We start from the raw sequence: 24,906 nt of genomic DNA, 5'->3' as shown, positions 1-24,906 counted from the left end.
TGAGGTCAGATGTCTGCTTTACACAGTGGGGGGAGAAAAGATTAAAATGGGTTGGAGAACGTGAAAGTCAGGAACACATGAATCTTGAAAAATCTTCACATTAAGGAGGCAAATTGAACATATTAAAAGGTGTGTGTGTGTGTGTGTGTGTGTGTGTGTGTGTGTGTAATTGATTTGATAAGACAATGTAATTCAATAACTGAAATTTGAGACTAAGAGAGTGATGGCATAGAGTAAAAGAACAAAAACATTTTGTAAAGGAGAAAATTTCTGACACAAATATTTTACAGAAGGGCAGAAACTGAAGGGAGTGGAGGGGGATAGAGAGAGGAGCACAACCATGATAGGTGCAGTTTTGTCATTGAAAAGTATCTTTCCTACCTGCCTGTTCAGTCACAGGATGTGCATTTTTAGAAGAGAGATTCAGAGAGCTTAGCCTTAATTTCTGTACATAATCTTCCCTCAAAGACAAAGAGATATATAAGAATGGGAAATAAAGCTAATTAGCTGCACAGGAGAGTGACCTGTTGTGTCAGAGCAGGCCAACACCCAGCCCATCATTAGTTACTCTCAGGGGACTAAGTCTTTGAGTCACATTGGTTTCCCCGTGAGAGAAATAGTGAAAGAGAAATTGTCTGATAATGAAACAGAGGGAAGAGGGAAGTTTCTGAGGCAATATGTTAGTTTGTATAAAAATATCCCTATATATGTTACATGGTCTTTGGGATGAATAACTTGGAAGCACTGAGATGAGGCAATGAGGTTGTGAAAACATATCTTGTGTGGACAGACATATCTTGTGTGAAGTATGTCATAGTACCAAACTTGAAGAAATAGATGTAAAGCCCTTGGTATGTAAAGATAATTTTTACAAATGACAGTGGGGGAATAAATTAATCATTTTCCTCTTATCAGTTATAGCCAATGTTTACCTATGTTCCCAAACTTTAGAGTGTTGGGGATGAAGTTCTTGAAAGCATTTGACCTTTATTTTCCTGAGTTGACTGGATACAAGTAAAATTTGTCTATTATTGGATCAATTTCTTAAGAGGTCAGTGGAAGATAGAAATACAAAAGAGGAAAAACGTAGGGAGTTAAATTTTGAGTTATTTGTAAGAGGAACATGTTTACCTGAGGGAGATACTCTTTCAAAGGACCTATGACAAGGCATTGAAACAAGCCTATTGTATCTCTGTAAGGAAGTAAGGCTTTAATCTATCTTTGGTGTGTATACACAAGGAATTTGATCTCCAGCCTATCATGGGGCCTCAAGTGTGAAGGTTCTATCTTTGTTTAGAGTTGTATTTGTTTAGGGTTGTATTTTATTTTTTCTTGTTAGGAAACAAGGGAAACTCATAATTCTCTAGAATAGTTGTAGAATGATGGTTAGTGTCAAATTAATTTTTGAAAAGTGTTGACATTCCAAAATGTATAAGCAAGGATAAAAACTGGAGAATAATGTGGGCAGATATATTAAAAAATAAATAGGAATGCATGGTCAGTGGCTTGAATCATAGTAGATATATGATGAAGTAAAACAATTTAGTTGCTTAACAGAAACACAACTACTCTAAGACCAGAGGAAAATTTCTCCTCTTGCCTCCCTGACCCATGGCTACTGCAATGCAGTGAACAGTCAAGACCCCCATAAATCATTCTGTCGTGTCAATGTCCTCCTGTCCTGATGTGTCTATGTTCTAAATGGCCAACTGGATACCAGGTAGAGCAGCATATTAAGATGAATGAGGGAGAATCTAGGCAGAAATAAAATCCTAGGGAATTGGCCAGCCAGGCACAGAGCACACTGTGACTTGAGAGCCATCCATCCCCTGGGGCATGGATCCTGAGTTTGCTTGGAAGCAGAGAAAGCTGCTGGGCTAACAGAGGAGCAGGGGTTGTTAATGTAGAGTTTATGAGACCTAGAAGTATCAGAGAGAGCTGAGACCACTGATTTATAGGCTGCCCCAGCTAAAATTGCTTTAAGATTTGAACTGACTAAAGCCAGCAAAAGAAACTCATCAGTAGCTTTCACTGCAGAGGACTGAGGACAAAGAAGCATAGAAAATTGAGAAAAGGCAAAGAAAAGGAGATTAGGTACTTTAATCCTATTATTAATCAAATGTAAAAAGGAAGCCCAGAGGGCAGAGGATAGGGGACTTGGGGCAGCACGTGGCTCTCTGGAGCCTTCTCCCTCCCTTCTCACTTCCCAGAGTCCTTCCCCACTGCTGGACAGAAGTCCTGAACCCAAACCAGGTCACTGAGCTGGAGGGATGAGGAGCTTCTTGGCAGCATCAGCCTCCTCTTCCCAGGAACTAGACGAGCTGGAGCACTTCATGCACAGACAGCTATGTTCTGGAGTACCTGGTGCAGGGGCTGCTGGCAGAGTACAGAGGCTGATAGAGAATGAGCAGGTACAGTCCCTCATCTCCCAGGAGGAAGTGCCAATGTTGGACCACCAGTGAAAGACCTAATGAAGAAGGGACAGCAGATTGCAGTAAGGCTGGACAGTAGCTGTTTCTACTCTCCCAAGGCAAGCCCCCCAACTTAGAGCTGAAGAAGGAGGTAACCAGGAAATGCTGGTGAACAGTTTTTTAAGTGTCCCAATAAAAGCCTGTTCTCGCTAAGACAAAGTCCAGGAAAAGGGCAGCCTAGGCAGATAGAAAAGTTTAATTTTTTTTTAAAATGTTTATTTGCTTTTGAGAGAGAGACAGAGTGTGAGCAGGGGAGGGGCAGTGAGAGAGAGGGAGACACAGAATCTGAAGCAGGCTCCAGGCTCGGAGCTGTCAGCACAGAGACCCACTCAGGGCTCAAACTCATGAACTGTGAGGTATGACCTAAGCAGAAGTCAGACGCTTTATGGACTGAGCCACCCAGGTGCCTCAAGATAGAAAAGTTTTAGACAATAACTGCTCTACTCCAGCCAAATAGCATAGAACAAGCTGTGGCCCCACCTTTACCTACACCAGCAAAGACCCAAAGGTGTCTAGACTACCACCCTCACAGGGCTATAACAAGGCACTCCCTATTTCTCCCCCTACCCAGGGTGGTATCAGAGAAAGCCAGGCAGGAATATGGGATTTTCATCACTGCAAGCTTGTAATGAGGACCCCTAGCCACCCCCATGGTATTATTGGAGACCATGTGAGAGCCTGAACTTCCATCTCCACTCAGCAGTTGAGGCGCTTCTCCCTGCTCTGTTGGGTTGTATCTGAGGAAGTTCTAATAGAGTTGGGACTTCCACTAATGTCCAGTGGTAGTGACGCCACTTCTGTGGCAGGGTCAGTGGGGACTGTGTGGGGTCCTTGAACTCCCACTTCTACCTAGCTGTAACAAGTGCACCCTTGGACTTCTACCTTCACTGGTGGTGGTGAGACTGTGCTCCCTTTCCCCTGCCAGAGTGGTATCACAAAAAGCCGTAAAAGAAATTAAAAAATCATTTCTTCTAGCAAGAACTGGAAATATTTCAAACTTAATGGAGAAACAACTACTAAAAGTCAACACTGCGAGGAGAAACTGGGCTTCATCAAAATTAAAAACTTTTACTCTGGGAATAACCTTGTTTAGAAGATGAAGAGATGAATTTCAGAGAGGGAGAACATTTTGTAAAACATGTATCTGACAAAGGACTACTATCCAGAATATATAAAGAATTCCCAAAACTCATCATTTAAAACAATCCAATTAGAAAATGGACAAAAGACATAAAGAGACATTTTTCCCTGATGAGGATGTACAGATGGCAAATAAGCACACAAAAAGATGTTCAGCATCATTAGCTGTAAGTGAAATGAAAAGTAAACCTACAATGGGAGATCTCTACATACCTATCTTAATAACAAATTTTTCTTAAAAAATAGTGTCAACACCAAATGCCAGTGAAGATACAGTGAAATTGGGTCAGTCATACATAGCTGGTAAGAAGTTAAAGTGCTACAGTCATTCTGGGAAACAGTTTGGCAGTTCTTAAAAAAACAGAACCTTCAAGTATGATACCACCCAGTAATTTTACTCCTGTGTGTTTATGCTGAAGAAATGAACACTCATGTTCACACAAAAGCCTGTACCAAATGTTTATAGCAGCTTTATTCATAATAGCCCCAAACTAGAAACAATCCAGTTGTCCTTCAAAAGGTGAAAAGTTAAAATAAGCTATGGTACTTAGCAATAAAATACAATCGGCTACTGAAACATGCAACAACCTATGTGAATCTCCAGGGAATTATGCCTAGTGAAAAAAGCTAATCCCCAAAAGTAATTTCATATGTATAACATCCTTGAAATGACAAGAGGATAAAAATGGGGAACATATTAGCAGTTCCTAGGAATTAGGGAAGGGAGAGGCAGAATTGTTGTAGACTCAGGGTCTGGAGTTCTCTCTTGTCCAGCAAGAGAGTGGATGCAGGATTGAAATGTGAGAGAGGCTAATGTCCAGGAAGAGACAAGAGTCTAGAGTAAGGGTCCTTGCTCCGTTTTTAGTAGGATTCGAAGGCTTACAAGTGTGATGGATGTACACAAAGAGACAATGAAACTGTGAACATTAACTCATGGGTATGGGGGAAATGGGATTTTGAAGATATGCTGTGTTAGGGTTTTGGGTCAATGCAAAACTAAATCCTAGTACCAGGCAGATTGTTGTTTACAATAGGCATGAGGCACCACCTCTGTTACCTAAATTTGCCTAGGGGACAAGAAAGACAGAGCATGCTACCTCAGGGTCAACAAGGCGCCTTTCTTTTGCTAATTTGCTCTGCTCAGGGCCACTTTACCCTGCCATCTACAGCCCTGTTTACCTGCTTACCTGTTTTGGTCCTTCCTTCCTGTGAGAACAGCTTTCTGCTATTGCCCTAAATTGGGGGGGGGGGGGGTGTTTCTGCCCTGAATACCTAATCTTGTTTACCTCATTTTGTATGCTTCCTTCCTAAAATTTCCTATTCCTATAATTTTGTCCTATACCAGGGACCTTTGCCCTGTTTACCTAATCTTATTTACCCAAACTTGGGTGTATTCATCCTGTGGCTTTCTAATTCTTTATGACTTGTTAGCCCATTAGTGCAAGCTCAGGGAATTCCTAAGCTTATTCCCCATACAGGATGAAGTGGCTGTGGGTGCAAAATGGTAGCAGAAGGGAACCTTGTGCTGATAGAAATGTTCTGTTTCTTGACTGTATTAATATCAATGTCCTGGTTGTAATATTGAACTGTATTTTTACAGGTTTCCGATGAGGGAAAGTGGGTGAAAGGTATATGAGATCTCTGTTATTTCTTACAACTTGATGTGAATCTATAAATATCTAAAATAAAAGTTGACTTAAGAAAAAAGAAATCCCAGACACTAATCAATAAATTATTCACATTGCTATTTTTCAACTATTTTGGCTTTATTCATTTATTTAAAGATAAATATTTATTGAGCATTTTCCTGTAATAATGTTAGTAATGTTATAGCAGTAACCTTGATGGACACAGCCCTTCCTTACATGGAACTTAAAATATAATGAGGAATACATACATCAACTTAGAAATGGCTGTGTTACAGAAATGGTACTATGGAGTATAAAATAACATACAATGAAAGGAGCTCTCTTGGACTCAGCTTCTGAGAAGATTTTCCTAGCAGTATGATGCTGAAACTGAGCTTTGAAGAATGGATAGATGTTAATAGGCAAAGCATGAAGGACCAATGTTTCAGACAGAATAATTAGCCACTGCAAAGCCTCAAGATGAGAGAGAATGAAGTTTTTGGGCAAGCAAAGGAAACAAAATTGCTTCTGGAATTTCAGGGCTAGAGCATGTCCTCTGAGGCTAGAGAGGAGGATGGGGGCCAGGTCTTGGATGGCCTGATAAATCTTGAAAAGGGGTTTGTGTTTTAATTTAAGAGTAGTGACAAGTATGTGAAGGGTCTTGAAGAAAACGATCGCATGCTTAGATTTATATTTTAAAAAATTGCATTCTGGGGTGCCTGGGTGGCTCAGTTGGTTGAGCGTCCAACTTCGGCTCAGGTCATGATCTCACAGCTCGTGAGTTCAAGGCCCGCGTTGGGCTCTGTGCTGACAGCTCGGAGCCTGGAGCCTGCTTCATATTCAGTGTCTCCCTCTCTCTCTGCCCCTAACCCACTCACATTCTGTCTCTGTCTCCCTCAAAAATATATAAACATTAAAATAAATAAATAAATAAATAAATAAATAAATAAATAAATAAAAATAAATACAAAAATCTCATTCTGAATGTAGATAATAGGAATCAAGGCAAATAAGATTTAAACTGGGAAGACATATAGATGACTTAATATTCTATTTGAAAAAAGATGTGAAATCTTAGACAAGAATGGTGATGTTTGGAGGAAAACAAAGGGATGTATTTAAGAGGTGTTTAGAGTAGGAATTCATAGGATTTTCAATTTTACTGAATACTGAGGATCAGGGAAGGGAGGAGTCTATTATTACTCCTGGATTTTGCATTGAGGAACTGGGTAAATATTGGTGCCAATTATTGTGGTTGGGGATCTGGAAGAAGATGAGGTTCAAGAATGAGATGATTAGTCTAAGACCTGCTGAGTGGGAGATGCCCTCAAAGCATCAGGTCAGTAGACAGATTTATGAAGTAGGAACTAAAGAAATAATACCCCAGCTTTGAAGTTCCTAGCCGACATGGTAAAATTAAAGCCAAGGGAAAGGAGCCCACCTGGGGATAGAATATGGAGTGAGAATAGGCCAGAGATGTAATTCTGAGGAACACTGTTTGGTGTTGGAGCAGATGAGACAAACCCAGCAAACTGCTACTGGGAAGGAGTTCCGAAAGAGTTGGGGGAAAAACAAGAGACTGTAGTTTCTCGGAAGTCCAGTGGAATATTTGAAAGAGGGAGTGGTTAGCAATGATCGAGTAAAGAGGAAATTTCCACCCAGACGAATGCCAAAGCATTAAAAGAAGTATTAATGATTAATTTGTATGGAGGAAGCAGAGATGTTTTTGGAAAGGTTTCTTGGAGAAACGCAGGACAAAAAATACAGGCATTATTTTCCTCAATTCAACAGATTTTATTCACAGGGCAGTAGAAATAAATGAATGAAAAAGTTATATGTAAGTTTAATAAAGCATTTATTCCAAGTATAGAAATTCTTAATTAAACTGAACATGCTTTACTATGTTTGGCTTGTTATCCAAGGCTATCACTCAGATATATAAGCTCCTGGGAGGTGTTTTATCTGACTAAGAAATCATATTCAAGGAAGCCAGGGCCTTTAAATATACACCCTTGGGTGATTATTCTTCTTTGGAACAGCTATTATTTCTATGCATTTTTTTTTCCTGGGGAATAAACCAGTTGGTTGAATATTGGAAAGACTTCATTTTTACAATAGTAGAGAGGCAGGCAAAAGTGCAAAAAGCTCTGGTTTGTATTTACTAAAGTATCGGTAGCATTAAGGAAATTCTGTCTCTACCTGTAATTCTAATCAAAACCTAAAACTACAATGGCATCCTAAACTGACAGTCAAGTTTGTGTTCCAGGCTCAACATAAGTAACACACAGTTTATTTTGTTCTTATTCTAAGTTAAAATAGGAATTAAAAATATAATATATGGATTTTGACTTCCTTAAAGTCACATTTTATCTATTAAGACCATAAGTTTACTATGAGATATATTTATCATTTTTGAGGTATTTATTGATAATGAGAATAAATACAATAAGCAAGTCCCAGAAAATGTCACTTAGAAAATGGTATTTGAATGTTAAGTTTACTTCTAGAAATCAGCTCAGTTTTCTATTCTCATCTCTATTCTCGATGGAAGTAGATGAGGTCAACTTATTCTCTGTCGCTAGCCAAATAGAGTCACCTCTGATTCAACATTCAATTTCTACAGATGGGCTTTTATTGAACTATCTCCCCACATGGTGGCTCTTTTCATAGTAATGTTGACAGTCATATGACTTGCAGTGTTCTTGGTGACTTGCAGCATGTAGAATCTAGATCTCCATTCATTATTAGATACCAGTAGGATGCACAATCCGCTTGCCCAGTCTTCTCATGGCCACTCTCATGTCTTTGTTTCTTAATGTATAGATGGCAGGATTCAAGATGGGGGTGATAGCGAAGTCGACTATGAACAAATACTTATCCAGTGATGATGTAGGGAAAGGCCACACATAGAGAAACATGCATGGCATAAAAAACAAAATCACTACAGTGATGTGAGCTGACAATGTGACAAATGCTTTGGACAAGTCCCCTGAAGAACGTTTCCAGACAGTGACCAAAATGAAGATATAGGATATAATTAAGGAGAAGAAAGTAGCCATGGATATAAACCCACTGTTGGCAGTGATTACAAACTCTAGCTTGTAAGTGTCTACACAAGCAAGTTTCATGACGCGAGGAAAATCACAGTAAAAACTATCTACTTCATTAGGGCCACAAAAGGGCAGGTTTATGACAAAAACAAACTGAGATACAGCATGGATTATCCCCACTATCCAGGCAGCCACTACAAAGGAGACACACGTTTTGGGGCTCATGATGGTCAGGTAGTGGAGAGGTTTACAGATTGCGGTGTACCGGTCATATGCCATGGCTATGAGCAGCACCATCTCACCTCCACCCATGACATGAATAAAAAATATCTGTATCATGCATTTTGGAAAGGAAATGATGTTGCAGTCAGTGAAAAGATCAGAGATCATTTTGGGTACTGTGGTAGAGGACAGACCTAGATCAAGAAGAGAGAGGTTGGCCAATAGGAAGTACATGGGGGTGTATAAATGAGAGTCAATAATTACCGTGAACACAATGAAGAGGTTTCCCAGGATAATTCCCATGTAGAACACAGAGAAGAACCCAAAGAGAAAAAGGTGCATCTCCCATGAATTTGAAAGACCAATCAATACAAATTCAGATACCACAGAGTCATTTGGTCCATCCATTGGCTCAATCAGTAGAGAAGACGCTGAAGTATTCTGAAGGTAGAAAATAAGGAAGAATTGAGAAATATGGGTACTGAACATTGATGTGCTTTTGCCCCTCAATGAATTTGTGGAAGATATGTTGTAATTGCCAAAATGTGAAGCTGGAAAACATACAGAGAAGGCAAATGAAAGGAAGATAAATGAATAGGATAATTGAGATAATCATAAGTTCAACTAGAGAGAAAAAGAAACAATTATTTGGAAACATGGAGGAATTAGGAGCAAAGAGTAACACTTCCTGGTAAAGAGCCTCTTTACCATGCTCATTGTGCAATAATTCAGTCTTTCTCAGTCTTTTCCATATACATTCAGGAAAACATCTTCTGTTTCGTGAATAGTTATCCATAATTTGAATGTTCAAACTCTTAATGATATTTGTACACACATTTTCTTGCAGAATGTACTCTCTGACTAATCTTTACTTCACACCTGTGAAATCTTGGGAATTAACACTCATTGTGACCAAGCCAATGAGTAAAAGCCAATGAGTAAAAGAGTGTTGAATGTAAAAGGAGTGGTAACATAAAATGAAAACGCTTAGTCCTTTGATAGTTTACAATTTTTGTGATCGCAACAAGTCACTTGGAAAATTAAGATACATTTGAGGTCAAGTGAACCTCCCAATGCCAAAAAGAGAGTGTCAGAAGACTCAGAAAAATGGCTTTTCAGTACTTTGCTAGGATTGAGAGAGATTTTGTGCTTTTGAAAGGTGTGTTCTAGGATTAATGAGTGGCAATTTAAACACAAAACAGAAATAATTATGCTCACTGAATCAAAATATTTAATCATGATATACTAAGAGCATGTCAAAACTACTGTATCTCAAGCATCATGAGAGCTTGTCTTCAAATGTTTGAAGCTTAGTTCAGCTAAAATGCTATTTGGAGGTGTGCAAAATTGCTCCCAACAACTTTTTTCCAGGGGAATATCTGTTTTCAGTTTGAATAAGTAGAAAGGATGAAGATATATAAATTCATTTGGACCCATTCATTATTTAATTTAAAGTGAAAAATTAAAAGTACATTTAAGAGATAAGATATTAGAAGATATGCAGAAGGGAATTGAGAAGATTAGTACCAAAATGAGTGTGGCCATTATAAACAATGCAAATTTGGATTTGACAAGTCCACTAAATTATAAAGTGACAAAACCTGGTTACAAATGAGTATGTGTTATGTGATATGCTCTTTACAAGTATACACTACAAAAATATGTAAATACATGAACATCTCAAGAAGATCACTGGATCAATGACATTTTAGGTAATTTTAATATTAAAAAACTTGACCATGTATATTTTGTTTTTTTCTATATTGGCCACATGTTTGTAATAAAAACTGTGAAAATGTAGAAAGAGACTCATAAATACAGAGAAGAAACCTGTGGTTGCCAGACAGAAGGGTTGTAGAGGGTTGTAGAGAAAGGGGTGAAGGGAGTGGTGCTCCATCCATCTCTGTCTCTGTTTCTCTCAAATAAATAATAGAGAAGGGCAAGAGAAAAAGAAGCATCTTATGAGATTTATGGAGAGAGTAGAGAATGCATATATGTGAGAGAGGTAGATTATTACATATTTTTGGTACTAGATTTATAATTTAAAATTTAAACCATCATTTCTTGGGGGTAAATGACAATTACTGGTATACTGTGTAGAAAATCTTGGTGTTTTATGCTTAATTTTAACCAGAACTTTACATGTACATTCAATACGTGTGAATGAGTTTGGAGTTAAGGAATATTAATGATTGGCAACTGAATGGCTTTTTATAGTATGCTGGTGTGTTATTTGAAACATGCAAGTCTTACACTGAAAACAATGGGAAAGCATTAATATAAGCTATCTTTAGTTTGCTAATCAAATTTGATTCTTCCTAATATTTCCTAAAACAGAATTGACTGAAGAAATCTGTCTAAAGAGAAAAGCTAAAGGTGTGTAGCGAAATCAGACTTACTAGTGACTGCGTGCTATGTTGTGATGATTACCCTGCTTACAGAGGATCCCATCTTTGCTCATGATTTATCAGGAATTGATTCTAGTAATTAGTTTATTCTGAAAGATTGAGTTCATGCTTACAGCATGAGGAGAGGATGAATTCAATCTGCTTAAAAATTTTTTAGTTGTTTTTCTTGCTTAGAAAACATTAAGAATTAGAAATTCTTTGGAGGCAGAGTCTCAAAAGAGTTGGTTTCTATCCCTGCTGGATATTTTGACTTTAACATTCAGAACATAGAAAACTTTTTATGTAGGTAATGCAGATAATCAGGTAGAACTCAGGTTTTTTTATTTTAGTGATTGAAAATTCCCACTTCTTAAGGGGCCAAGAGCAATTATCACCAACCTAAAACTGAAAACACAGAGAAGCAAAGCTGTCCCAAACTCATTTTGCCAGTGTCTTGTCACTGTTGTACCATATTTTCAGAACTGATGGATACCAGTTATTAATTCATATTCATTCTTATTCTCTCTTTATTTCTTGACCCAGTCATTGGCTAACATCATCAAATGCTTTATCAAATATGCCAAGTGGAGGGACTCCACTCCAGCATTCCCCCTATGAGGACAGAGAATCATTTCCATTTGTTCAGTCGGTTAGGAGCATGAGTGGGAATGGAGTGGGCAAGAAATATTTACCATATTTGGTCTTCACAATGGCAAATGTGAAGTGTCACATAAGATGATGAAGAAAGTGGTGAGAGGTACAAGATTCTTGAGATACCAACCTACCAAAACAAGACATCATAAATGTTAATCTTTTCAGAAATATCTCCTTCATCAGGCTTAATATAATTTTGTGATTAAAATAGTAAGAATAGTGGTCAAGGGACTGGAATAACTGAAGACAGAAGGAAAGTATACAAGTGGAAAAGAAAGGGAGAAAGTGGAATGGAAGAATAAGAAGGGAGAGATTGCTATGGTATTGCTCAACATTAGGAATATTTTTCTAACCTACCTGTTCTGTTCTAGGGTGTGAAGCAGCATTTGTAGAATCTCAATATTTTTGTTTTCTACTTTGTAGTATAATCACCTTCAAGACAAAAATATATGTTTCTTCCCAGTGAGAATACAGTTAATTAGTGGTAGTAGGTGTTAGTGACCCACTGATATTTCTTAGATTTCTACTAACCAGCCTTTTGTTGATTTCTCCTGGGTACCAGTTCTATGAGTCATGTTAATTTTCCCAAGAGGAAAAAAAAATATCAGAAGAGTTACTTGGTGATGAAAGGTAAAAAAAAAAAAAGGAAGGTGTTATAATATCTTCTGTATATCAGGCAAGATAATATGCAGGATGGGTGGAAATAGGTACCATTTAGAACAGGAAATGTGAGCCTACTTAGATTTGCTGACTTGGGAAGAAGGAGAAGTCTACAATTATTGCAGATGCCCTCATTTATGGAGTGGCAGAGAATGAGCCCTATGTATCAATTTTTTTTCCCAGAAGAAACAAAAGACTTTATGCAAGTCTTATGTGCATTCACGATTCATTCTCATTCAAGATGTTTTATCTGTTACTTATCCCAAAATTAATCACCAACACTAAAAATGTATTGAATGAATGAACAAATAAATACCTTGCTGTGACTATTCTATTCTTTAATCATATTGGATTATAACTGGACATAAGTGGTATGGGACCATGCTGAATTGTTGAACAAAAGGAAAAAAGCTTAAAAAATGTAATTCTGGATTAAGAGTTGGAAAATTATGACCTATAGGTCAAATTTGGACCACTGCCTCTTCCTCAAATAAAGTTTATCGGAACACAGCCACAACCACTTGTTCATGTGTTGTTTATGGCTCCTTTGTGCTACAACAAGCACAGTTGCATAGTTTCACCAGACACCATATGGCCCATAAGGTTTGGCCTGTTACACAAGATACTTGATGACCATACCCGAGCTCATGCAAGTTAGGCAGAAGAAGAGGGAATAGTAGAGGATCGTCCACATCCATCTTCATCATCTTCATATATATTCAGGAGTAAAGATACAGATGAAGGTTGTGAAGTTAGTTGAAGTCCTGCAGGTCATGCCTCCACATACACTGCCTACACTCAACAGGCACATGCCTGTGGCATCCAGTTCAAACTGAATACGTATAGCTTTTATTTAACAAAATTATTTAAAATGACACCACTCCTTCTCATACCTTTCCAAAAAATCAAAGAGGAGGGAACACTCCCAAATGCATTCCATGAGGCCAGCATAATTCCAATATTAAAGCCAGATCAGACACTACTAGAAAAGAAAAGTACAGTTTAGTGCTTCTGATGAACATAGATGCAAAATTTTTGGACAAAATACTGGCAAACTAAATTCAGCAGCACATTAAAAAGATCATTCAGAATGATCAAGTTGGATTTATACGTGGCATGCAAGGAGGGTTCAATGCACAAAAATCAATCAATATATCACATTAATATAATGAAAGAAAAAAAATATCATATGATCATCCCAGACGCAGAAAAAGCAGTCAACAAAATTCAACATCAAGTTTATAATAAAACACAGCAAATTAGCCATAGAAGCACATTTCAACATAGTAAAGGCCATATAGGATAAGCCCACTGCTAACATGATACTTGGCGGTGAAAAGTTGAAAGCTTTTACTCTAAGATCAGGCGTAAGACACAGTGCCAATTTTCATCACTTTTATTCAACATAGTTCTGGAAGTCCTAGCTAAAGCAATCAGGTAAGAAAAGATATGATATCATTAGAATTAGAAAGGAAAAAGTAAAACTGTCTATATTTGCAGATGGTATGATTTTATATATGGGAAATCCTAAAAACTCATCCCAGAAAACAGTACTGAACAAATTCAGTTTAGTTGCAGGATACAGAATTAACATTGAGAATTCAGTAGTGTTTCTATACACTAGCAACATATTTTCTGAAAAGGAAATAATGAAATCAATCCCATTTATATTAGCTATAAAAGACTAGGGAATACATTTTACCAAAGAGGTGAAAAATCACTGCTTTGGAAACTGCAAGGCATTGATAGAGAAGATACAAATAAACGGAAAGGTATCCATGTTCATGGGTTAGAAGAATTAGTGTTGAAATGTCCATACTACCAAAAGCCAACTGTAATTTTGATGCAATGTCTATTAAGATTCCAATGGCATTTTTTACAGAAGTAGAAAAAACTCCTAAGATTTATATGGAACCTCAAAAGACTGAAGAGTCAAATTCTGAGAAAGAACAAAGCAGGAGGCATTACACTTCCTGATTTCAAGCTATTTATAAAGCTACAGTAATTAAAACAGTATGATATTGGCATAAAAACAGACGAATAGACCAATGGACCAGAATTCAGAGCTCAGAAATAAAGCCAAGCATATACATTCAACTACTATTTGAAAGAAAAATCAAGAACACTCAATGGAAAAGAGACAGCCTCTTTAATTAATGCTGGGAAAATGGGATATTCTCATATAAAAGAATAAAGCTACCCCCCTAATTTACACCACTCATGAAAAATAACTTGAAACCTTACAGACTTAAATATTAAGACCTGAAACTATGAAACTCCTAGAAGAAAACTTAGGAAAAAAACTCCAAGATAAGGATCTTGGTAATGATTTTCTGGAAATATACACCTAAAGCACAAGCACCCAAGTCAAAACACACAAGTGGGCCTACATCAAACTAAAAAAGCTTCTGCACGGCGATGGAAATTATCAACAAAGTGTAAAGACAACTTGTGGGTGGGAAAAATGTTTGCAAACCATATCAGATTTATTTATTATTTAATATCCAAAAGTTATAAAGAATTCATGCAGCTCAATGGTAAAAACCAAATATTCCAAAAAAAAAAAAATGGGCAAATCAGGATACGTGGGTGGCTGAGTCGATTAAGCGTCTGAATTCAGCTCAGGTCATGATCTCACAGTTTGTGAGTTTGAGCCCCACATGGGGCTCTGTGCTGACAACTCAGAGCTTGAAGCCTGCTTGACATTCTGTGTCTCCTCTCTCTGCCCCTCCCCTGCTCATGATCTGTCTCTCTCTCAAAAATAAGCATAAGGCAAAGCACATGAATATTCATTTTTTCCAAAGAAGATGTATGAATGGCCAACAGGGACAGAAAAAGATGCTCATCACTGGTCATTAGGGGAGTGCAATAAAACTACAATTAAATATCACCTCATTCCTGTTAAAATGTCCATCAGCAAGAAAACAAACAAACAAAAAAGGTAAGAAATGTTGGTATGAATGTGGAGAAAAAGGTACCCTAGCACATTGTTGGTGGGATTGTAAATTGGTAACCCCACTATGGAAAACACTATGGAGGTTTCTTTAAAGGTTAAAAATAGAACTGTCATAAGATCTAGCAGTTTCACTCCTGGGAATATATCCAAAGGAAATGAAAACTAACTCAAAAAGATATCTGCACCTCCTCATTCATAGCAGCATTATTTACAATAGCCAAGACATGAAAGCAACCAAGGGGTCCACTGATGGATGAATGAATAAAGAAGATATATATATATATATATATATATATATATATATATATATATACATACACACATACACATACATATATACATATATATATCTTCAGCATGGAATATTATTCAGCCATAAAAAGCAATGAAATCCTACTATTTGAGACAAGATGGATGGATGGATTTGGAAGGTATTATGCTAAGTGAAATAAGAAAGAGAAAGACACATACTGTATGATCTATGTGGAATTTAAAACAAAAACAGTCGAATCTCAGAAAAAGATAAATTTGTGTTTACTAGATGTGGCGAGGGTGGAGGGGGAATTGGAAGAAAGCAGTTAAAAGATACAAAATTCCAGTTATAAGAGAAATAAGTAGTGGGAGTGTAATGTACAATGTTATGACTATCAATAACACTGCTTTATGATACTTGGGAAGTTAAGAGATTAAGTTCAAAGAATTCTCATCACAAGGAGAATTTTTTCTTCTTATCTCTTTGAGATGATGAATGTTAACTAAACCTATTTCAGTAATCATTTTACAATAAATATAAATCAAACCATCATGTTGTACAACTTAAACTTATACAGTGATATATCTCAATTATTTCTCAATAAACCTTGGGGAAAAAGCTCTAACAGTAGACCTCCCTTATTTGTGGGGGATGAATCCAATAGACCTAATGGATGCTTGAAACTGCAGACAGAACCAAACCCTAGATATACGATGTATTTTCCTGTATGTACATACCCAACTAGGATAAAGTTTAATTTATAAATTTGGCACAGGAAGAGGTTAACAACAGTAGTTAGTAATAAAATAGAATAATTATAAGAAAATATTGTAATGAAATATGTATGAATGTGTTCTCTTTCTTTCAAAATTTTTTATAAGAAATATTTTCTTTTTTTCAAAATATTTAATTTTTGGTGAGAGTGGGGGGAGGGGTTGGGGCAGAGAGAGATGGAGAGAGACAATCCCAAACAGGGGGCAGCCTGAAACCAGATGCAGGGCTTGAGCTCATGAACCACCATGAAATCACGGCCTGCGACAAAATTAAGAGTTGGAAGCGTAACAGACTGAACCACCCAGGCACTCCTCTTTCAAAATATTTCGATGTACTATATTCCGCCTTCTTGTTCTTGTGATGATGAGATGATAAAATGCCTATGTGTTGAGATGAAGTGGGGTGAATGATGCATGTAGGCATTATGACATAGTGTTAGAATGCTGTTAACATTCTGATAAGTCATCAGAGGAGGATCATCTGTTTCCAGATTATGGTCAACCATGGGTAACTGAAACCACAAAAGCTGAACTGCAAATAAGAGAGAATTTCTATATTTTTGATGCTTTTTTTGGTATTCATTTTCTCTCTAATTCATAATTTCTCCTCTGATCTTTGTGATTTCTTTTGGTCTGCCAAGTTTGGGCTTAGCTTGTTCTTTTTCTAGTTTCCTGGGGTGTAAAGATTGTTTGAGATCTTTCTTTTTTCTTAATGCAGGCATTTATCAATGTAAATTTTCTTCTTAGGACTATTTTTGCAACACCCCATAAGCTTTTCTATGTTGTGTTTCCATTGTCATTTGTTTAAAAATAGTTTTTGATTTTCCTTTTGGTTTCTTTGCCCCATTAGTTGGTCAGAAGTATGTTGTTTAAATCCCACATATTTGCAATTTCCTTTGTTTTCCTCCTGTTACTAATTTCTAGTTCAGATTATTATTGTCAGAAAAGATATTTGGTATGATTTCAGTCTTTTAAAATTTGTTTGGACTTGTTCTGTGGCCTAACATATGATCTATCCTGGAGAATTTTCCATGTCCACTTGAGATTTTGTGTTCTGTTGCTCTGATGAATGTTCTATATATGTCTGTCAGGTCTATTTGGTCTAAAGTGTAGTTCATGTCCAGTGCTTCCTAATTGATTTTTTCTGAGTATTCTATCTAGTGTCGAAGGTGGGGGTGTTGAATCCCTCTGCTATTTTTTGTGTTGTTTTCTATTTAACCCCTCATATCTGTTAGTATTTGCTTAATATATTTAGGTGGTATGATGTTCTGGGCATATGTATATATAGGAGAATATATATATATATATATATAATATATATATATATGTGTGTGTGTGTGTGTGTGTATGTGTGTGTGAGATATATGTTTATGATTGTTACAGACTTACAATGAGCGGTCTCCTTTGTCATTATATAATGACCTTATTTGTTCTTGTTACAGGTTTTGACTTAAAGTCTGTTTTGTCTAAGTATAGCTACCTCTGCTTTTATTATTTTTTTTCTTTTGGTTCCCATTTGCATGGATATCTTTTTCTGTTCCTTTACTTTGTGACTTTGTATGTTCTTAAAGCTGAAGTTAGTCTCTTGTAGGCAGCATATAGTTGGGTTTTGTTTTTTTAGTCATTCAGCCACTTAGGCCTTTTGTTTGGAGAGTTCAATCCATTTACATTTAGAGTAATTATTGACAGGCTAGGACTTCCTAATGTCAGAAAGGATTCTAAAGGATAATGCCATCTTATTGTTTTCTGATGTGTTGTAGTTCCCTGTACTTTTCTTCCTCTTTTGCTGTCCCCCCCTTTTTTTTTTGGTGAGCTGGTGATTTACCATAATGGTATGCTTCAATTCCCTTCTCTTTATCTTTTGTGTATCTACTCTAGATTTTTGCCTTGTAGTTACTATGGGGTTGCTTACAACATCTTAGAGATATAAGTCTATTTTAAGCTGATAGCAATGTAACTTCAGCTACATAAAAAATTCTCTTTTTGCTCTTGAAAAAGATAACCCTCCACCTTGAGATTTTGTGTTTTTTAAAGTGAGAATAGTTACTTTTTGTTACTCATCAATCATTTCAGGAAAAATACAAATATTTGTGCGCTGTCTGCCTTGGGCATTTCCTAACTGGCTAGAATTCATCAAAGCTTCAAGTTTGCACAGGATTTGGGGGTAATTTGGTTTAATTTTTTACGTTCATGGATTTATTTTCTTCTATATACGTTCTTTGTGGGACAACTTTATAAAGACTTTAGCCATTGTAAGAATGGCCATGTAAACATAATTCAGTCCTTATTTTTTATTCTACAACATTTTCTCTTTTTTTAAATGTTTATTTTTGAGAGAGAGAACCTGCAAGCCACATGAGCAGGGGGAGGGGCAGTAAGTAGGAAGCCAGAGGGTCTGAAGCAGTCTCTGGGCTGACAGCAGAGGGCCCCATGTGGGGCTTAAACTCACCCTGAGCCTAAATTGGATGCTTAAGTGACTAAGCCGCCCAGGCACCCCTGCTCTACAACATTTTCTTATCACTTCCCATGGAATGCAGTGTCCTGTAAGAGACAGCTTTGTAACACATTTCAGGAAGGGTTTGAGGAGCCTGCCTTTGAAGTTGGTTGGTCTTCTAGCCTTGACTCCTCTTTCAGCACATGCTTTTACATGAGGGGTCTTTTGTTTGTCTGCTCCCCCCGGCTTGGCAGGATACAGTGTTGCTAACCAAGTTTTCCTAAGATGGGCACAACCTGCTGACCACCCCACCAAATCAGCAGATCATACGGTAGCATACACGTGTCCATTGCAGAGGTCATGGGATAGTGATTTGAAAATCTTAACCCCTCATTTTTTTTTCCTAATCATTAGGCCATACTCATTTTTCTTTTTTTAAAAAAAATTTAATTTTAACTCCAGGTAACATACAGTGTTATTTACATTAGTTTCGGGTGTACAATATAGTGATTCAACACTTCCGTACAACACCCAGTGTTCATCAAGACAAGTGTACTCCTTAATTGCCATCACCTATTTAACGCTTTCCTCACCCCACTCTAGTAGCCATCAGTTTGTTCTCTATAATTAAGAGTTTATCTCTTGGTTTCTCTCTCTTTTTCCCTTTGCTCATTTAGTTAACTTCCACATGTGAGTGAAATCATATGGTGTTTGTCTTGCTGTGACTGACTTATTTCACTTAGCATTATACCCATGCCTCCCTCCATGTCATTCTTGAAACCTTCAGTAATTGCTTATTCATTTAGCAGAGTTTTGTTGCTGTTGATTAAGATTTTTTCTTAAATATATAAACTGTTAGGTCATCTGCAAACAAGGACAATTTTATATCTTTCCTCTAAATCTGTATACTCTTCTTTTGTTTTTTTTGTCTGATTGCATTAACAAGGTCTTCTAGTACAATGTGGTAAGGTAAGTACAATGTAGGAGTGGTAAGATGGGTTATTCTTGCCCAGTATATAAGTGGGAAAGACTTGAGTTTCTCACTAGCAAGTATGATGTTAGCTGTAGGTTTTTTATTTTTATTTATTTTGTGTGTGTGTGTGTGTGTGTGTGTGTGTGTGTGCGCATGTGTATAACCTTTATCATGTTGCAAAAATTTCCCTCTGTTCCAATTTATTTTTATTATTATTATTATTTTTTCAATATATGAAATTTATTGTCAGATTGGTTTCCATACAACACCCAGTGCTCATCCCAAAAGGTGTCCTCCTCAATACCCATCACCCACCCTCCCCTCCCTCCCACCTCCCATCAACCCTCAGTTTGTTCTCAGTTTTTAAGAGTCTCTTATGCTTTGGCTCTTTCCCACTCTAACCTCTTTTTTTTCCTTCCCCTCCCCCATGGGTTTCTGTTAAGTTTCTCAGGATCCACATAAGAGTGAAAACATGTGGTATCTGTCTTTCTCTGTAGGACTTATTTCACTTAGCATCACACTCTCCAGTTCCATCCACGTTGCTACAAAGGGCCATATTTCATTCTTTCTCATTGCCATGTAGTACTCCATTGTGTCTATAAACCACAATTTCTTTATCCATTCATCACTTGATGGACATTTAGGCTCTTTCCATAATTTGGCTATTGTTGAGAGTGCTGCTATAAACATTGGGGTACAAGTGCCCCTATGCATCAGTACTCCTGTGTCCCTTGGGTAAATTCCTAGCAGTGCTATTGCTGGGTCATAGGGTAGGTCTATTTTTAATTTTTTGAGGAACCATACTGTTTTCCAGAGTGGCTGCACCAATTTGCATTCCCACCAACAGTGCAAGAGGGTTCCCGTTTCTCCACATCCTCGCCAGCATCTATAGTCTCCTGATTTGTTCATTTTGGCCACTCTGACTGGCGTGAGGTGCTATCTGAGTGTGGTTTTGATTTGTATTTCCCTGATAAGGAGCGATGTTGAGCATCTTTTCATGTGCCTGTTGGCCATCTGGATGTCTTCTTTAGAGAAGTGTCTATTCATGTTTTCTGCCCATTTCTTCACTGCGTTATTTGTTTTTCAGGTGTGGAGTTTGGTGAGCTTTTTCTAGATTTTGGATAATAGCCCTTTGTCTGATATGTCATTTGCAAATATCTTTTCCCATTCCATTGGTTGCCTTTTAGTTTTGTTAGTTGTTTCCTTTGCTGTGCAGAAGCTTTTTATCTTCATAAGGTCCCAGTAGTTCATTTTTGCTTTTAATTCCCTTGCCTTTGGGGATGTGTTGAGTAAGAGATTGCTGCGGCTGAGGTCAGAGAGGTCTTTTCCTGCTTTCTCCTCTAGGGTTTTGATGGTTTCCTGTCTCACATTCAGGTCTTTTATCCATTTTGAGTTTCTTTTTGTGAATGGTGTGAGAAAGTGGTCTGGTTTCAACCTTCTGCATGTTGCTGAACAGTTCTCCCAGCACCATTTGTTAAAGAGACTGTCATTTTTCCATTGGATGTTCTTTCCTGCTTTGTCAAAGATGAGTTGGCCATACGTTTGTGGATCTAGTTCTGGGGTTTCTATTCTATTCCATTGGTCTACGTGTCTGTTTTTGTGCCAATACCATGCTGTCTTGATGATGACAGCTTTGTAGTAGAGGCTACATTGACATTTTGACAATATTTATTCTTCCAATCCATGAGCAGGGAATGTCTTTCCATTTCTTTATATCTTCTTCAATTTCCTTCATGAGCTTTCTATAGTTTTCAGCATACAGATCTTGTACATCTTTGGTTAGATTTATTCCTAGGTATTTTATGGTTCTTGGTGCAATTGTGAATGGGATCAGTTTCTTTATTTGTCTTTCTGTGGCTTCATTGTTAGTGTATAAGAATGCAACTGATTTCTGCACATTGATTTTGTATCCTGCAACTTTGCTGAATTCATGTATCAGTTCTAGCAGACTTTTGGTGGAGTCTATCGGATTTTCCATGTATAATATCATGTCATCTGCAAAAAGCGAAAGCTTGACTTCATCTTTGCCAATTTTGATGCCTTTGATTTCCTTTTGTTGTCTGATTGCTGATGCTAGAACTTCCAGCACTATATTAAACAACAGCGGTGACAGCGGGCATCCCTGTCGTGTTCCTGATCTCAGGGAAAAAGCTCTCAGTGTTTCCCCATTGAGGATGATGTTAGCTGTGGGCTTTTCATAAATAGCTTTTATGATCTTTAAGTATGTTCCTTCTACCCGACTTTCTCAAGGGTTAAGAAAGTGTGCTGAATTTTGTCAAAGGCCTTTTCTGCATCGATTGAGAGGATCATATGGTTCTTCTCTTTTCTTTTATTAATGTGATGTATCACGTTGATTGATTTGCGAATGTTGAACCAGCCCTGCATCCCAGGAATGAATCCCACTTGATCATGGTGAATAATTCTTTTTATGTGCTGTTGAATTAGATTTGCTAGTATCTTCTAGAGAATTTTTGCATCCATATTCATCAGGGATATTGGCCTGTAGTTCTCTTTTTTTACTGGGTCTCTGTCTGGTTTAGGAATCAAAGTAATACTGGCTTCATAGAATGAGTCTGGAAGTTTTCCTTCCCTTTCTATTTCTTGGAATAGCTTGAGAAGGATAGGTATTATCTCTGCTTTAAACGTCTGGTAGAACTCCTCTGGGAAGCCATCTGGTCCTGGACTCTTATTTGTTGGGAGATTTTTGATAACCAATTCAATTTCTTCGCTGGTTATGGGTCTGTTCAAGCTTTCTATTTCCTCCTGATTGAGTTTTGGAAGCTTGTGGGTGTTTAGGAATTTGTCCATTTCTTCCAGGTTGTCCAATTTGTTGGCATATAATTTTTCATAGTATTCCCTGATAATTGTTTGTATCTCTGAGGATTGGTTGTAATAATTCCATTTTCATTCATGATTTTATCTATTTGGGTCATCTCCCTTTTCTTTTTGAGAAGCCTGGCTAGAGGTTTGTCAATTTTGTTTATTTTATCAAAATAAACAAAATTTTTTTTTCAAAAAACTCTTGGTTTCGTTGATCTGCTCTACAGTTTTTTTAGATTCTATATTGTTTATTTCTGTTTTGATCTTTATTATTTCTCTTCTTCTGCTGGGTTTAGGCTGCCTTTGCTGGTCTGCTTCTATTTCCTTTAGGTGTGCTGTTAGATTTTGTATTTGGGATTTTTCTTGTTTCTTGAGATAGGCCTGGATTGCAATGTATTTTCCTCTCAGGACTGCCTTGGCTGCGTCCCAAAGCGTTTGGATTGTTGTATTTTCATTTTCGTTTGTTTCCATATATATTTTAATTTCTTCTCTAATTGCCTGGTTGACCCACTCATTCGTTAGTAGGGTGTTCTTTAACCTCCATGCTTTTGGAGGTTTTCCAGACTTTTTCCTGTGGTTGATTTCAAGCTTCATAGCATTGTGGTTTGAAAGTTTGCATGGTATAATTTCAATTCTTGTATACTTATGAAGGGCTGTTTTGTGACCCAGTATATGATCTATCTTGGAGAATGTTCCATGTGCACTCGAGAAGAAAGTATATTCTGTTGCTTTGGGATGCAGAGTTCTAAATATATCTGTCAAGTCCATCTGATCCAATGTGTCATTCAGGGCCCTTGTTTATTGACCATGTGTCTAGATGATCTATCCATTTCCGTAAGTGGAGTGTTAAAGTCCCCTGCAATGACCACATTCTTATCAATAAGGTTGCTTATGTTTATGAGTAATTGTTTTATATATTTGGAGGCTCCCGTATTCGGCGCATAGACATTTATAATTGTTAGCTCTTCCTGATGGATAGACCCTGTAATTATTATATAACGACCTTCTTCATCTCTTGTTACAGCCTTTAATTTAAAGTCTAGTTTGTCTGATATAAGTATGGCTACTCCAGCTTTCTTTTGGCTTCCAGTAGCATGATAAATAGTTCTCCATCCCCTCACTCTCAATCTAAAGGTGTCCTCGGTCTAAAATGAGTCTCTTGTAGACAGCAAATAGATGGGTCTTGTTTTTTTATCCATTCTGATACCCTATGTCTTTTGGTTGGTGCATTTAATCCATTTACATTCAGTGTTATTATAGAAAGATATGGGTTTAGAGTCATTGTGATGTCTGTATGTTTTATGCTTGTAGCGATGTCTCTGGTATTTTGTCTCACAGGATCCCCCTTAGGATCTCTTGTAGGGCTGGTTTAGTGGTGATGAATTCCTTCAGATTTTGTTTATTTGGGAAGACCTTTATCTCTCCTTCTATTCTAAATGACAGACTTGCTGGATAAAGGATTCTCGGCTGCATATTTTTTCTGTTCAACACATTGAAGATCTCCTGCCAATCCTTTCTGGCCTTCCAAGTTTCAAAAGAGAGATCAGTCACGAGTCTTATAGGTCTCCCTTTATATGTGAGGGCACGTTTATCCCTTGCTGCTTTCAGAATTTTCTCTTTATCCTTGTATTTTGCCAGTTTCACTATGATATGCCGTGCAGAAGATCGATTCAAGTTTCGTCTGTAGGGAGTTCTCTGTGCCTCTTGGATTTCAATGCCTTTTACCTTCCCCAGTTCAGGGAAGTTCTCAGCTATTATTTCTTCAAGTATACCTTCAGCACCTTTCCCTCTCTCTTCCTCCTCTGGGATACAAATTATGCGTATATTATTTCTTTTTAGTGTATCACTTAGTTCTCTAATTTTCCCCTCATACTCCTGGATTTTTTTTATCTCTCTTTTTCTCAGCTTCCTCTTTTTCCAAAATTTTATCTTCTAGTTCACCTATTCTCTCCTCTGCCTCTTCAATCCAAGCCGTGGTCGTTTCCATATTCTTTTGCATGTCGTTTAAAGCGTTTTTCAGCTCCTCCTGACTAGTGCTTAGTCCCTTGATCTCTGTAGCAAGAGATTCTCTGCTGTCCTCTATACTGTTTTCAAGCCCAGCAATTAATTTTGTGACTATTATTCTAAATTCACTTTCTGTTATATTATTTAAATCCTTTTTGATCAGTTCATTAGCTGTTGTTATTTCCTGGAGATTCTTCTGAGGGGAATTCTTCCGTTTGGTCATTTTGGATAGTCCCTGGAGTGGTGAGGACCTGCAGGGCACTTCCCCTGTGCTGTGGTGTATAACTGGAGTTGGTGGGCGGGGCCGCAGTCCACCCTGATGTCTGCCCCCAGCCCACCGCTGGGGCCACAGTCAGACTGGTGTGTGCCTTCTCTTCCCCTCTCCTAGGGGCGGGATTCACTGTGGGGTGGCGTGGCCGGTCTGGGCTACTTGCACACTGCCAGGCTTGTGGTGCTGGGGATCTGGCGTATTAGCTGGGGT

General features: G+C 37.6%; 1 protein-coding gene across 1 annotated transcript; it reads right to left on the bottom strand.

The window, feature by feature from the left end:
• Positions 1-7,983: 7,983 nt before the first annotated feature.
• LOC125909794 (olfactory receptor 4F15-like) lies at positions 7,984-8,922 on the bottom strand. The gene has a single exon (XM_049613258.1). It carries the CDS (start codon positions 8,917-8,919, stop codon positions 7,984-7,986), a length of 936 nt encoding a protein of 311 aa, XP_049469215.1. The 5' UTR covers positions 8,920-8,922.
• Positions 8,923-24,906: the final 15,984 nt, after the last annotated feature.

Source organism: Panthera uncia (assembly GCF_023721935.1).
Source record: "Panthera uncia isolate 11264 chromosome B3 unlocalized genomic scaffold, Puncia_PCG_1.0 HiC_scaffold_1, whole genome shotgun sequence".
Classification (NCBI taxonomy): Eukaryota; Metazoa; Chordata; class Mammalia; order Carnivora; family Felidae; genus Panthera; species Panthera uncia.
The sequence above is the reverse complement of the archived record's forward strand: the minus strand, read 5'-3'. Positions and strand labels throughout refer to the sequence as shown.